Genomic DNA, 14313 nt, shown 5'->3' with positions numbered 1-14313 from the left:
TAGCACAGAGGGCTACTAAGGAAAGTCAGAGTTTTACTTTTCATGGACCTTTGTGATAATGGATATCCTAATATGGACATGGTCAGCAAATTAGTAATGAAATTGTGAGCATCACTGGGACTCTTTCTGGTAGTCATATCAGGCCTGAAGTAGGAATGTTGTCTTGCTGTTGTGTGGAGTAGACACAGAATCAGAAACCTGCTTTCTTCCCTTCATGCCACAGGGCATTCCTGCCATAGGTGTAACAGTAGTGGGCATGCAGAAGAGTAGGAGCACAACCATAGCCCTGTTCATGAAGAAAGGGGAAAATTAGCCCGTAACTCTTCTGCAGGTATTTCAAGGCTTCCTTGCGTTGTTTGAACAAATCAAATACATTTCTCTGACTGGCATCTGTGGAGGGAATGAAGTAGGAGAACACTCATGTTGAACACTTTTCTTTCAGCAAAATAAGTTTTTGAGATACCAACTGGAAAGTGTATCGATACGGTCCGACTACAGAGTTCAGATGCAGACTCATGTATGCAAGACTTTTAAACAAGCAATTTGAAAATGTGTTTTACTGCTGCATTTTTGAGCCTAACTGAACTGGCATCTACCAATTCCAGCATGGCTCATGTAGGCCACCCAGCCAAGCTGAATTACAGCTGCATCTGAGAATGGTTCCCTGGTAAGACGAGAAACTGGATGGACAGTTTGTTGGAATCTGTAGAACTGTTTGCCCACAGGTGTTGTGGTGTGGTAATGCTTCAGTGCTCAAGTTTGGAGGGAAATGTGGATGAACACAGTGTTATCAGCAGAGCAGGTTATCCTGTATGAAGTTTTGCGCTTGACTGTGCTGCTCTTGGAACCAAAGCTTATATTGCACTTCTGTATTAGCTGTCTCTCTGTCTTAAAGTCCTCATTGGATTAAAGGTTGTTAAGCTTACCTGGAACTTCCTGGAGCCCAATATTTTAGCAATGTAAACTGCAAAACCTTCTGTGGGTCATTTTCGCTTAAATGGGCCTCTTGTATTTCAGAGTTCATTCTGTGATCTGCTACTTAGATGTTTAGCCATTGTATCTGATATTTCTTGTGATAATTATAATTTTGCAAAGGATATAATTGTTCATTAAAAATTCAGCTGACACTGCTAACTACTTTTTATATAATGTGTTGACTTGTCTCTAGATGAAGTTGCTTAATAACTGGTAACCGAAGGGAGATTTTTTTACAACTCACCTGAAGTCCTGCTTAGCCTTTTTAGCTCCTTCTCAGTTTCCACAGGTGTGTCTTCCCAGTTTCACATTTACAATGTGAGCTTTACCAAGCTATTTGTCTTTTTGAACTAAGCCAAAAAATTTTATTCATGTGCACAGATAGTCATAAAGTAGTTGTATGCTATCTCTCTTGATTCCTAAACCAGTTTAACTCAAGGACCCATTTCACCTTAGTAGAAATCTTTATTAATATTTTCAATAGTACTTGTGGAGAAACTTTACACTGCAACAAAAGAATGAAGTAGGTCTTTATGCAAATAACTTCTTTGAAGCCAAAGAAAAATGCTCAAACACTCCCACAGTAGTCCAAAACTCTTTGTAGTAGCCTAAAGACAGCTTCCAACACATACATCATCTTGTTCTTAAAAGTGAGAAATTATGTCTTCTGGCTTTGAATCCAAGGGTAGGAATTGCTTTAGTGTTACCTTAAGTGTATTTGTGCTAGATGCCACTCCTCTGCTCCTCACCTTGGGAATGCTAAATTAATTTCATCTTGGAGAGTGTTCAGACCACTGAAACTGCGCACTTGACCCAGCTTGTGAAATGAATCATAGGGTCAAGTATGGGTAAAAGAATATTTTTGTGATCACTCCTTGCCAACAGACAAACAAATCTGTGAGGGAAAAGAAAACCCAACCTGTTATAACTAGTGGTTACACTGGTTTGTTTTAAATTTGCAACTGTCTCTGGTGTCTAATAGGATCTGTTCATAAATGCAAGAGAAAGTTAGGAACTTTCTTTTTACACTCCTCGTACTGGAGACAGGACTGAAAACATGAAGATTTTGGACACCCAGATACTGAAAATGTTTTGTTGCATGTGTTGACTCTAGATGCACGTTTTGTTGGGAGTAACTCTGTTGGAAAACTCAAAAGCAGGAGAACTAATCTACAAAACGTAACTTTACTGTATGATTCTGTCTCTAAAGGTCAAAGCATACATATATATATACATATACATCTGTCCTGTGGCTTGTCACTTGGCAAAACCAAATACTGATTCCTGGCAAAACTGAGCATTCTTTTATTCTCTGCAGGGGTGGGCTAGCTGAGAGGTTATGTCGACTCCAGAACAGAGAAAGATCTGCCATTAGCTTTTGGAGGCATCAATGTATTTCAGATGACAAAATTCCCTCAGGTAAGACGCATTACACAATACCACTGTGAAAGTATTAAATATACCTACCTGTAGGTATCTATGGCCTACATAGGGGTAAAAGTGAAGTTTATATTATTTTCTGGTCTTTCCTGACTTGGGTTTAATGCTCTCTTGATTGTCTTCTGAGCTAATAATTGCATTTCTGGTAAATATGAAGGTTTCTAACAATTCAGTCACCATTTGAATGTATAAGGTAAAGGATATATTTTAAGTAGCCTCCATCTAAGTTCTTCACAGTTCCTTGATTTTGATAATCACATGGAAAAATAGTGTTTTCAGCAGGTTGTAGGACAATTCAAGTTTTAATTTAGGGTGTTCAGATTTTTTTTTTCTTTCTTTATAATCAGCCTTTCATAGTCTTCTTTTTGCTTTGTGATCACTTCTTGCCTGCAAACATGGATAAAAATTCATGGATAAGTGCTGAAATTGTGAATGGCACCAAGTGTGAACAAATACAGCACAACTATGAAGTGACTGTGAAGCATAACTACAGTGTGCACATCACTTCTAAAGAAGCAGTGGGAGTCATGCAAATTAGTTACTGGTGACTGATAGCACCACCTTTCAGTAGTGTTTCTTGAGAGCTAATAGATTCATAGAGTTTAAAGAAGTGGTTAAGTTTTTTAATCAATTTCTCTGTGTGTAGCTATAGTCTGCAAAATGCTAAAAAGCATGCATTCTGTATTAAGCCAATTGTTTGATTTTTAGCATATATTAACTTGCATTTATTTTTCAGAAAGTCTTCTGGTCTTAATTTGAAAACATGCGCATAAATGAATCCATCATTTACCTTGAGAGTTTGTCCACAGCTCTTCTCACAGATTTTTAGAGGTGGTTTTACTTCCAAGTCTGAATTTGTCTGGCTTCAGTTTCCATCTTTTGTTTCTTGTTTCTCCCTTAAAGAGCTCTTTAGTATGTGACATTTTCTCTTTCTGGTACTTGCATAGCAAAACCTTTGCTACCTCACAATTCTAATAAACAGACTGAGCTCTTTAAGGGCCTCTAAAGCATTATTATCAGTGTTCAAGTGACTTTCATGGCTTTTTACTGTACACTCTCAGACTTTTCAGAAGGACATTAAGAACAAGAATAGCAATTCTATGTGTTCTTCCAGTTTTAGTCTCATTAAAATCATTGGCCAGGTCCAGTTCACTTCTCAGCCTCCTGGATATTTGAGTCCTCTGATAAGTGTTTGAGTCTGGTTTGGCTTTGGTCACAGCACGGTGCTGGGACTTTGCCTTGAATTGATTGTCTACTATGATTTTGTAACCACTAGAGCTACTTTTTTCTGAGATGCTGTTTCCCACTCTCCAGCTACTCTTTCTGTTTCTTCTGCCTAAGCACAGGGAAGTATTTGTGCTGTATCCTGGCTGATTTTACTGAAGTAGTCCAGCTAATCATGCAGTTCAGATTACTGTGTAGCTCAAGCCTGACCTCTTTTAGTCACAGATTTGCTTGAGTTTGTGGTATTCACACAGTTTCTTTATGTCACTGGTGAAACCATTTATTAGCATGAGTGTTTACTCGGAAGTCCTGCTGGAGCTGCTGTTACTCAGTTATAATTCTCTACTGGCAAAAAGCTCTAACAGCCATTCATAAAGTTAGCTCTCAGAATTTTGGGGGGTTTTTTGCATTCCACTCAAAGGGTATGTTATTCATAGTGAGAATGGTTGATTTTTCATAAGAAGATTGTATGATTTAAAGTTACGCCTGAACTATTGGCTAAAGCTTGGTCTCAGTTTCTCACTGCAGCTTTAGAGGACTTGCATCCTTTGGCCGTTTGCATCCTGTGTGTTCAAAGTGCCACCCATGTGGAAGAGCACATTGTATTTCTGACCTTAAGTCCTTACTTATTTTTTCAGTGACTTTTCCTGGATCTGATGTCAGGTTAGTTGGTCTCCAGTTATTGTAAGCCACTTTGTTTGCCCTTCCTGAATAGTAGCACAACATCATCATCCTTTCAGTATTCTGGAATTTCACCAGTATCTGAATACACTCTAGAAAGTCACATCAGGGAATGAGAGATGTCTTTAGCCAGCTCTTTTCAGAAATGCCATGTTGAAAATTGAGCAGACATGCTTTACTTAAAACCATGGGAGGTTACTTCATCATTTTTATGTGGTGTGAGGACATCCTCTTGCTACTTCTCAAATATAGAACAGAAGAAGATACTGAATTGGCTTTCCTGTTTAATAAAATGAAATTTTTTAACACACTGTAGTAACAGACCTGCAACACTACTAACATGCTAATATTCTTTTTGTCCTAGTTCCACGTGTATCATTACAAAAACTTGTGTTTGGCTGCTCACCATTTTGTTAGACCAACTTCTAGACCAAAATATTCCATGCTAAACATCTGCCCCTGGCTGAATTCCTCTCTTTGATTCTTCTTTCTTTCAGAAAATGAGTCAGAATTCGTTAGCATTTTATGAGAAAAAGGCTATGGGAAAAATACCTTGCTCTATTCTTAAGTACATTTAAAAAAATCTGATGGGTGTCTTTAAGATGATTTAGTTTTGGCAGAAGATGAACTATTTCTGGGATATGCCTTTTCCATCATAACAAAAAATGTACAAGAAATCTTAAGGACAAACTACTGTTTCGTTTACCCTGCAGACATTTGCTACAATTTCTGAAAGATACTGAACATGCCATAAATTTAGGAATACACTTCAACTTCACAGCTTCAATTTCACTTCCAATTCTCAATCCTTATTCCAAAGCATAATGATTATAAAATAATCATTAAAATAGCTGTGATGATGTTTTGGGGATACTTTTTCATCTAGTGCAAAATTTATTTTTGATAGTCCTACTCTTAGAACAGCCATAATGTTTTGTGTCACCAAAATGAAATTGGTGTTTGATTTGGAAGAACATTGGTCGGAATGGTTGAAATTTTAGTAATGTAACTAGATAACCTTCTCTTTGCTTCTAGTCAGGAATGTGAAGTGTCAGCACAGCAAATGCATGCCACTTTCAGCTTTCCTCTCTTCAGGTTCAAGTTAAGGCTGTCTCACTAGTTTAAGAATCTTCTTGAATTTTGTTTCCCCTCTGTTTTGCCCAGTAATATTTCTAAGCCACACTGTTTCCAGGACTGTTTCTGACTTCAGCACAGAATTAGAGGAAAGAACTTTTCAAATAACAAACTCGTTTGAGTCACTAAAGAATCCTGAAGATTAATGTGGAGGATTGAAGTAACTTAGTTGCTGGGAGAGCTGTCACGTCATTTTGGATACCCCATAGACATGCAGACCAGAAGTTCATTGCTAAAGCAGCGGGGAGCAATTTCAAATGAGATTGGTTTAAAATTCTCCTTACATAGGAGATTTAAGGAAAAATGTTTCCAGAAGTTCCAGCTGTCACTCCCTTTAAACATTTCCTATAGCAGAATTTTATGCCATTATTTTGCTGTTGTTTACTTTTAGGTTGTATCCATGTCCATATTACTCAAAGCCTCCTAGTTTTTTGCTTTATTTTTCTTTTTTAAAATCCTGTCTGTTACCTCCCTGACCCCTTTCTGTAAGTAACCATTGTGGTTTGGCTGCCTCTTGGTCACTGGGATGAATCACTGCCCAGAAGAGAGCACCTCCTTTCAGCACGCACTTTCTGGTGTTTATGTAGCACGCAGGGTCTCACTTTGGCTGACTCATTCTGCAGGGTAGAAGAAACCTTTGTGCTTTCTCAGATTTTGACAATTTGGGGCAGTCACATTCTACAGCCGGTCCCTGTGTTGGGATGGGCACTCACTAAGGATATGGGTTTCTGCAAGGTGAATCCCATTTCTGTAAATCTAGGTAACCGTACCAGGCAGAGTGAAGGGAGGGAATACCAGAGTTTGCCTGTGCTACACAGCATTGGCTGGATGCTTTCTGTGGTTCGGTTCTAACAGAGGTGAATGTCAGGCTCTGCCACAAATCCAAAATTTTCTGTTCTTCACAAAATGTAAAAAGGGGGCTGAGGTGCAGGCAAGTCTAACATAACAGCAGGTCTCTGATCAGCCAAGGTGATGGTTTGAGGGTACTCTGTGCAAGGGCTTGAAGACAATCTGCAGGCTTTTTTCTGTATGTACTGCTGCAACTTCCCCATGAAGTTTCCTGTTTGGGCAAAGAGGAGATCTGGACAGCTGAAAGAGAGAGGGGGGGGAAAGAAAAAACCAAACCCACAACAAAAACCCAAACCTTTTTCCTGTCAACATCTGCTGGAAGAAAAAATAGTGGTTTTCTGAGTTACATTCAGACAACCTTCCTGTCTATAGGAGGGGACACTAATAATATTTAAAGCAAACTCATGTAGATTTCTACTGTAACTTCTGAAAGTTGCTTTCTATACGTCCTACCTTCTATTGGTTTTGTTTGTCTAGCAGCTATCATCAAAGCAGTTCTTTTCCTTAAATGCAGAAACATTTTATTCTCTAGCATTTATAATTTGATGCAAGATTTGGTATTTGTTGATCCAAGGTATGATTGTGTTAAAACTGAATTTGAGTAGTGAACTTACAATAAAGCAAAATCACTGATCTTTCCTTCCAAACAGCTCCTTCATGTCAAGAAAAAGTGGCCTTTAAGGGGCAACAAATTTTCAGTTTGCTGAGGCAAGTGGAACCACATGCATGAGCTCTGGAGATGAGGACAGGGTTTCACATGTAGCACATTTTTAGGAAGGCTGAAAGGCTTACAGAAGAGGACATGAACAATCACTCCCCCTCTTCCAGTTTCAGTGACTAGTTAAGACAATGGGAAGAAAGGATTTTAGCAGTTTGAATGCCATGAAACTTGTACATGATGAATAAAACACGGGTAGCCCTTCACAGGGTTTCCTTTACTATGTAAAATTCTTCCAAAAAGACAGAAATCTGAGATTTGCTAGTTGCTGCTTATTGTCTTAGTTCTTGGTAGTTTGTTTTATTACTTAAGAGTTAATGCTATAAATTAGAGACACAACAAGTGGCCAATTTTTTTTCTCTAACCAACTGTCTGAACTTGTTACAGCACTGCAAAGGAAAAAAATCAAATGTCTTCTGCAAACAAGAATTCTTTGTATTGTTTTTGTTTTCCTATGAGAAACAATAATGACATGCATAGTCTCTTTAAGTAGCTTACATATGTGCTTATAAAGAATGTGTAGTGCTTTAAGCATGGCCAAATTCATCAGACTTTTAAAAATTTATATAAATGTGGCAAGAAGCCATCATGCCTACAAGAGACTTGGTATGTTTCTGACAAAAATCTTCTTGAATGGCTTCAGAAGCTACCAGCCCAGGAAGAGTAACAACATGTATAGATCAGAATAGCAACCAGATGGTTTTGTACAGGCTGTGAAACCTTGTAATCCAGACCTGGTTTTCAGTACTGACTTTGGATTCCAAGGGTCTACTTGGTATCAACCTGCTCGCTGAATTTGTTATGCCTGCACCTGCAAGTTATACACGAGAGAGGAGGAAGAACAATAATGGGATGCCAAGCAAAAGTTTTTGTTTTGATTATGCCTGTAATTTGACATTTTATATTTTTTATGCTTAAGAATGAAAGTAAAACTTTGTGGCTTGAACCAGAAAGTGGTTGGCTATTATTCCACTGCATATAGTATGTTATGTCCCAGGAGAGTGTCTACTAACTGCAGTTTTGGAACCACATTTGACAATTAGAAGTTAAATGATGTTGGGATGAAATAATGCCTTTGAAAAAATAACTGAGTGGGACAAATTTGGAAGAGTGTCGCTAGTTTGCTTTATTAAACAAGGTATAAAGTGGAATTTTGTTTCCTTTATAATTCCAAAATGTGTATTTGACCTATTCATCTGAACCAAAGGCAGAAAGTGTCTTTCATTCTTTGTGCTGTGAGTACTATTCCCGATCTCAATTGCCCACAATTCTTTGTACTTTCAGTGGGAAAGTTTATTTTATGAAAGCTTTTACCTAGGATTAGTAGAAATTTTATTTGAATGTAACACCTATATTTTGCATACTGCATATTTCTGGAGAATTTCCCAGTTAAGAGAAAGCATAACTTAACTTCTCAACCATGTCTTTTTAGAAATGTCAACTAGATATGTCAGGTACAGTATAAAGTTGCTTCTAAACTGTGGTTCATGTATACTATTTGTTTGATAGTTCTTTGAGCAAAAATAACAGTAATTTGTTTTTCTTAAAAGTATCTGTGCTTTCCCCATATCACTCAGATATCACTAAGACAAAGAATTGTGTCGATTAAACTGGTAAGAACAAGTTGTCGTCACTATTTTTGCACAAAGCATGTATTTGTTAACAGTTTTTCAAATATTTCTTTGGCTTCAAGCAAGCTCATCTTCCTCCCTTGTGTCGTCTTATGAGTTTTTCATGGCTTTATTCAGAAAGCTCTGCTTGCATAAGGGTAATTTTTTAATTGATTTAAAAGGAAGGTGGTGAAATAGTCTTCCTTTTGCCTGTTGTCATGCTTGTTTGGTCTCTTTTATCCATGTGACTTATGAGGTTAGTCTTGTGGCTGAGGAGTTCTATTTTGTCAGTCTTGCTTTTCATGGTAGTTCACGTTTACTTGTCAGTATGTATACGGTCCTTATTACTGTATTACTTACTTCATTATCACAATAGTAAAAATTTGCGTTCTCCGTTCTCCTTCATGCTTGGATATGAGGTGGGATTTTTTTCTGGAATGCTCGGTGGAGCAGAGCCATTTGCTGCTTGGCATTTTCCTAAGCTCCGATTTTCTTATGTGTTTCTCAGACGTGGTCTGTGTTGTTGCAGTTCATGGTTTTCTTTGTTGATACAGTGGCCTTTATGAACTTCTGCCTTGTCATGTGATTATTACGTTCAGTTATATTCGGATGGGCACATCACATCCTTCAGCCCTGTGGGTGAGATGCATTCTTACAACACTGCAAGATTTTTAAATTTGCAGGAAGAATGGAAATTCAAAAATTCAGGAGTACCTGAATTTTAGTCATAGACTAAACTAGGCTTTGTTTTGCTGTTGTTGATGTGGGGGTGTTACTGTTACTTTTTCTGGTCTGATCTGCATGGAGGCGCACTGGCTATCCGAGCTGACACATTCAAACCATGCAGAATCCAGTTTGCTGTCCTGAAACACTTTGTCTCACTCTTTAGATCTTGTAGAGATTGCTCTGCTGCTGGAGTTTTATTGACTGGCTCTGAAGAGAGTTTGTTCCCTTTGAGAACTTTCCATTTAAGGTTACAGGTGCTCTTTTGGAGCACTTGAACAGTAGCATTTTAGCAAAATTCACTGGAGTGAGGTGAAACTGCATGTGGCCTTACTGATACTGACATTTGATGCATTTTCATACATTAAGCACCATGGATTGTCTCCTTGCAATGTGTTCTGCTTCCTGTCACTGTGTCACCAGAGAAACATAAAATATGTGGTTCCCAAGGGATCATAATTTCTATATTTTCCTCCTCATTTGTCTTCCTTATTGGTAGTTACAGAGTTATTAAAACAAACTTTTGAGTTGTATTTCAGGCACTGAAGCCAGAATGTCTGAACATTTGTTTTTTTAAATTGTGCTCCTCAATGTTTTTTTTCCTTCTCTCGTCTCCAAACTGCTTTTTGGTTGTTGAGAGTCAAAGCAGGCTGGCTTTCTTCTTAGCCTCACTCCGAGGCTGCCCTTGGCATGGCCGGTGCGTCATCTGTGACCATGTACATTCAGTGTTGATGTGGTTTAAATACATGTGTCTGCTGTGAAGCCACTGTGTTAGGTCTGAAGATGAAGGGCATTCAGTCTGCCAGAGATTGTAGAGTCAACTGAAGTCTTCAAAGGGCTCAAGACCCCAGGGTTTGTGAGCTCCAAAGGAATGGGGAGCTTTTTTTTTCCCCTCTCCCTCTTTTTTTTCTCTTGTTTTTGTTTCGTTTTAACCCTCCTGGAATTCAGAGTAAATGCAGAACATCTGCAAAGTACTGCGTCAAAATATATTTTGATGTCACGGTATATGACTGAGTATATGACTGAAGGGCAGCATCACCCCATGTACTAAAGTAATAAACAAAAATGAAAATAAGTACCCAAGGAAACTGATGCGTTCAGTGTGAAATTTGTTTGTTCATCTGCCAGGCATTGGAATTATCTTTGTATGAGCTACTTCATGTCTGGGTTGCAAATTGGAGCAAGAAACCAACATCCCAGAGGACACCTGGAATTAAATAATTAACTATGTATGTCAGAGCAGATCTGTTAGGTGGTTAAACCAAAGTGCCTCTAGCTTAGGATCCTGCTTCTGGCAATGGCAAGAGCTACCAAAATGCCTAGAAAAAATGATTACAGGGCTAACACTTGATGATATTTTCTCCCAAATACCTCCCACAGATCTCTGACTCGGGGACTTTCTAAACCAGAATTCCTGTCTGTGTTCTAAGTAGTTCTAAGTAAGTTTTTCTCCTACCAAAAAAGTTACTGGTTGTTTTTCTGAACCCATGCATACAATATAGACCTGTTTTGATCACACAATTATGGATCATCAAGCTTTCTTGGGAATTATGCCTAAGGTCATTGCCAGGTTTGTTCCATTACAAAAAGATCTTTCCCTGTGATTTCAAAGGTTCTGCTAATAGTAGCAGTGACAGGTTGATGTTCCCTTTGCCTAGGTTCTGATAATAGTAGCAGTGAGAGGTTGATGTTCCATTTGCCTAGGTTTGGATCAGGATTTCTTCATCTTTGTCAGAGCTTCGTGTTTCTTTTCTGAGAGGTGAGGGAGGTTTTTGGCAATCACAGTAAGGGTTCACTGAAGATGTTTCCCTGCTTAAATGGCTCATTCTTCCCACCAGTCAATCTCTTTCATGGATTTCACTCCTTCTGGACCACTTGCAAAATGTGGAGGTGCTAATTTGTTTGATCATGGTCCATCTAGTGATGATTTGTGTCTGTTGCTTTTCAGAGGGTGGCATTTATCACAGTGGTGTTCTGCCAAGTACACTAATCTAGCTCCTAACTGGTGCCTGATTTTTCTTGTACGCTGTACTTTCTGTAACCAATATGTTGATTCAGTAACCAATATGTTGATTCAGTAGTAGCCAGCATGTTACTGCATGTCTTTGTGAAGATTTTTCTTATGGAAAATTCTGTGAGAAGTGAGGGAGCATTATAGGCCTTGGTGGCTGATCCTCTCCTTTCAGATGGTGTTCTTTAGAGGGCACATGTACATCTCAAATACCTCTGCAAAATTCATACTCAGCTAGATTTATTGTGCCTTTCTGGCTTTCTTTGTGGCACCTTAAGCCTTGTGTATCAGTGATTGAATTACACTTCGTGCCCCTGGGATGAATAAACCCTCTGTTTATACTCATGGTGCCAGATACTTTAAATGATCCTTGATCCTGTGTCAGTGGATGTTTTCTCTGACTTTCCAGCTGACTCTGTGAAAGCTGTGGAGAGATGCTGGAAGGAGCAGCTGTCCATGTTGGGCTGTGTTCCAGGACCAGTGAGCTGCAGCAGCCCTCTGTCACCTGAGCTCAGAGCACCCAGGGCTTTGCTGAGAAATGCAGCTGTGTCTCACACTGATCAGGCTGAGCTGGGTTTCCATCTTTATCTCCCTCAAGTATTTCACTTTGCAGGGGCATCTGGAAGCAGATTGAATGTTTGGAGAAGGTCCTTCACTGAAAGCAGGGTCAGTCACTAGAACAGGCTCCCCACAGCACCAAGCCTGTCATTTCAAGGAACATTTGTTGTATTTTGTTTTAGTGTTAGGTGATCCTGTGAGGAGCAGGGAGTTGGACTTGAGGATCCTTATGGGTCCCTTTCAACTCAAGATCTTCTATGATTCTATAAGGGCTTTGTTAAACCGTCCTCAAATTGCTGATTGCTGCTTCATGGAAGATTTCTAAATGCATCCAGGCAGCTGTATGCTCACTCCCAGCGAGTGTGCATGTGTACTTGTCTTGCAGTGTGAGAATAAAGGTTACCCTGAAAAAAGTAAACTGAAGTGACTTTGCTGTTAGCTGAATTAGCTTATTAATTTTCCTAGAAGCTAACCCTGAAGAAATCCATGAGTATTCTGGGAAGCAGAATGGGAAATGAAGAAATTTGCAGTGTAGGAATGGGCACAATTGCAGCACAGTTATTGGCTGCACCTTTTAAAATGCGTACAATTCTAAGGTATTCTTCTTTATTTAAGATGACTAGGTATTGCCGTGAAACGTGCATATCTCTTTGAATTTCTTGGGCTGTAATTCTGCTTTGCAAATGAAAGTAAGTGAATGATAACTTCAGCAAGCAATTGGGAATTTATGTAAGTTATCAGAGGATGAAGGAGAACACTGCAAAACCCTAAAGTGAGCTTTTCACATGGATGAACAAACAAGTAAACTCTGGAAGCCATAGAATGTGCAGTGATCCAGCCTGTCTCCTCACCCACAAATTTGCCCTTCAGTGTGCAGCCACATATGTTTGATTTATTTTTGATTGACATAACAATACAAGAGCCAAATGTATTAAAACCAAAGCTACATTCTGAACTTTGGTGTTTCATCATGTGCCAGCAATCCAAAGTGCTTTTCCATGTTGTTCAAGAGAACACTATCATCAACAGTAATAATAATTTCAGAGTAATTAAACTAAACTATCTCTGTGCATCTAAATAAACAAATAGATTGTGGTTCTGTAGAATGTGCATGTGTGCCAAGCGTGAGACTTGGCTACTTGTCGAAATTGAGATGCTTTTAGTGTAGAAGCATTCTGCTTCATTTAGTATCAGCTCCCAATGTTTCCACCAACTTTAGGCTTGTAAGAGAACCTTGTGTCTTGGTGGGATATTTTTTACTCCAAAGTCTTTTACGAACTTTCTTACAGATATAGCTCTTGATTTGCCTAGTATTTTTAACTGTTTTACAGTCAGAGGTATTTAAAAGAAAAATATTACTGGGCTGTAATTTGTTGTCTTCAACCTGCTGCATCAGTTGAGTTAAGGTCTAAGCTGCTGACCAGTAAGAATTGTCGTAAAATTCTGCACGTAAGAAATGCGTAGTTCAGAAGTGATGAGCAGTCTCTCTCACTGGCTGTCTTAATACTTCTTTTTAATAAACTGTTGGTGCGTTTGAAAATTGAAACAGATCTTTTTGTGACTTGGTTTTTAAAGTGGATGTAAATGCAAATTGTGCTGTATGTCTAGAGGGAAGAGGTAAATGCTTAGTTACTTTAAAGGATGAGAATTTTTGTGGTTAGCAGAATTTGTTTATGCGTGCCAAATGACTTGGGGTTGACAGAGTACCATAACTACGGCTAGTCAGGCAAAACAGAACTCAAGTGTAAATGTTCTAGGCCCTTCCCTTCGGGCATAGAAAACTAGTCAGTGCTCATCCTTGTCAGAATTTTCACATAAGCAAACATTGTCACAGTGTAGTATCTGCAGTGGCACTGTGATGTTACAGCTTTCTCTGAGAAGGTGAGCAGCAGCAGGGACAACCATCTCTCTTCATCAGTCAGTTTCAAAGGACTTGGCAGAAAGGATTGAGTCTCCTACTCCTCAGATCTGGAAAAGGAGGTCAAGCTGTAATGGCTTGGACAGAAGTGGCTTATGTACATCTTGTGTCCGACTGTCTGGTGGAACCTTTTACACAGCTGGAAAATACCAGTTGAGGGGAAGCAGAATGCTTTGCAGAAGCATGTTGCATGTGATGAAAAATGGGTTCACATGAAAATGGTTTTGAGAACAATTTAGTTTTATATTTCCAATTTGCTTTATTTCAGTTTCAGTATGAAATTTAATAAAGACAGGGACAGAATTTTTTATTTCATTTTTGTAGAATTCAACTTCATTAAATAAATTTGAAAGGTTTTAGGGCCTGGTTTCTTTTGTTTGGGTTTCTTGAGGATTGGGTTAATTTTTTTTTTTTTGAAGTTTCTCATAAACTCAAACTAAAATATTTTGATTTATTTTCCAGAGGAAAAACA

At 38.7% G+C, this 14313-nt stretch overlaps 1 protein-coding gene across 5 annotated transcripts in view; it reads left to right on the top strand.

The window, feature by feature from the left end:
- The window catches only part of SPIDR (scaffold protein involved in DNA repair), a 194785-nt gene that overhangs the window by 58765 nt on the left and 121707 nt on the right, over positions 1-14313 (top strand). For all 5 annotated transcript variants that reach the window (XR_009208127.1, XM_040070770.2, XM_040070780.2 and 2 more), the window contains exon 7: positions 2294-2394. Coding sequence is in view for 4 of the 5 variants with exons in the window: in XM_040070770.2 (XP_039926704.1) it covers positions 2294-2394 (101 nt within the window). In the remaining variant the exon portion in view is untranslated. The remainder of the gene's footprint in view (positions 1-2293; positions 2395-14313) is intronic.

This window comes from Hirundo rustica, chromosome 1, assembly GCF_015227805.2.
Source record: "Hirundo rustica isolate bHirRus1 chromosome 1, bHirRus1.pri.v3, whole genome shotgun sequence".
Classification (NCBI taxonomy): domain Eukaryota; kingdom Metazoa; phylum Chordata; class Aves; order Passeriformes; family Hirundinidae; genus Hirundo; species Hirundo rustica.
The sequence above is the reverse complement of the archived record's forward strand: the minus strand, read 5'-3'. Positions and strand labels throughout refer to the sequence as shown.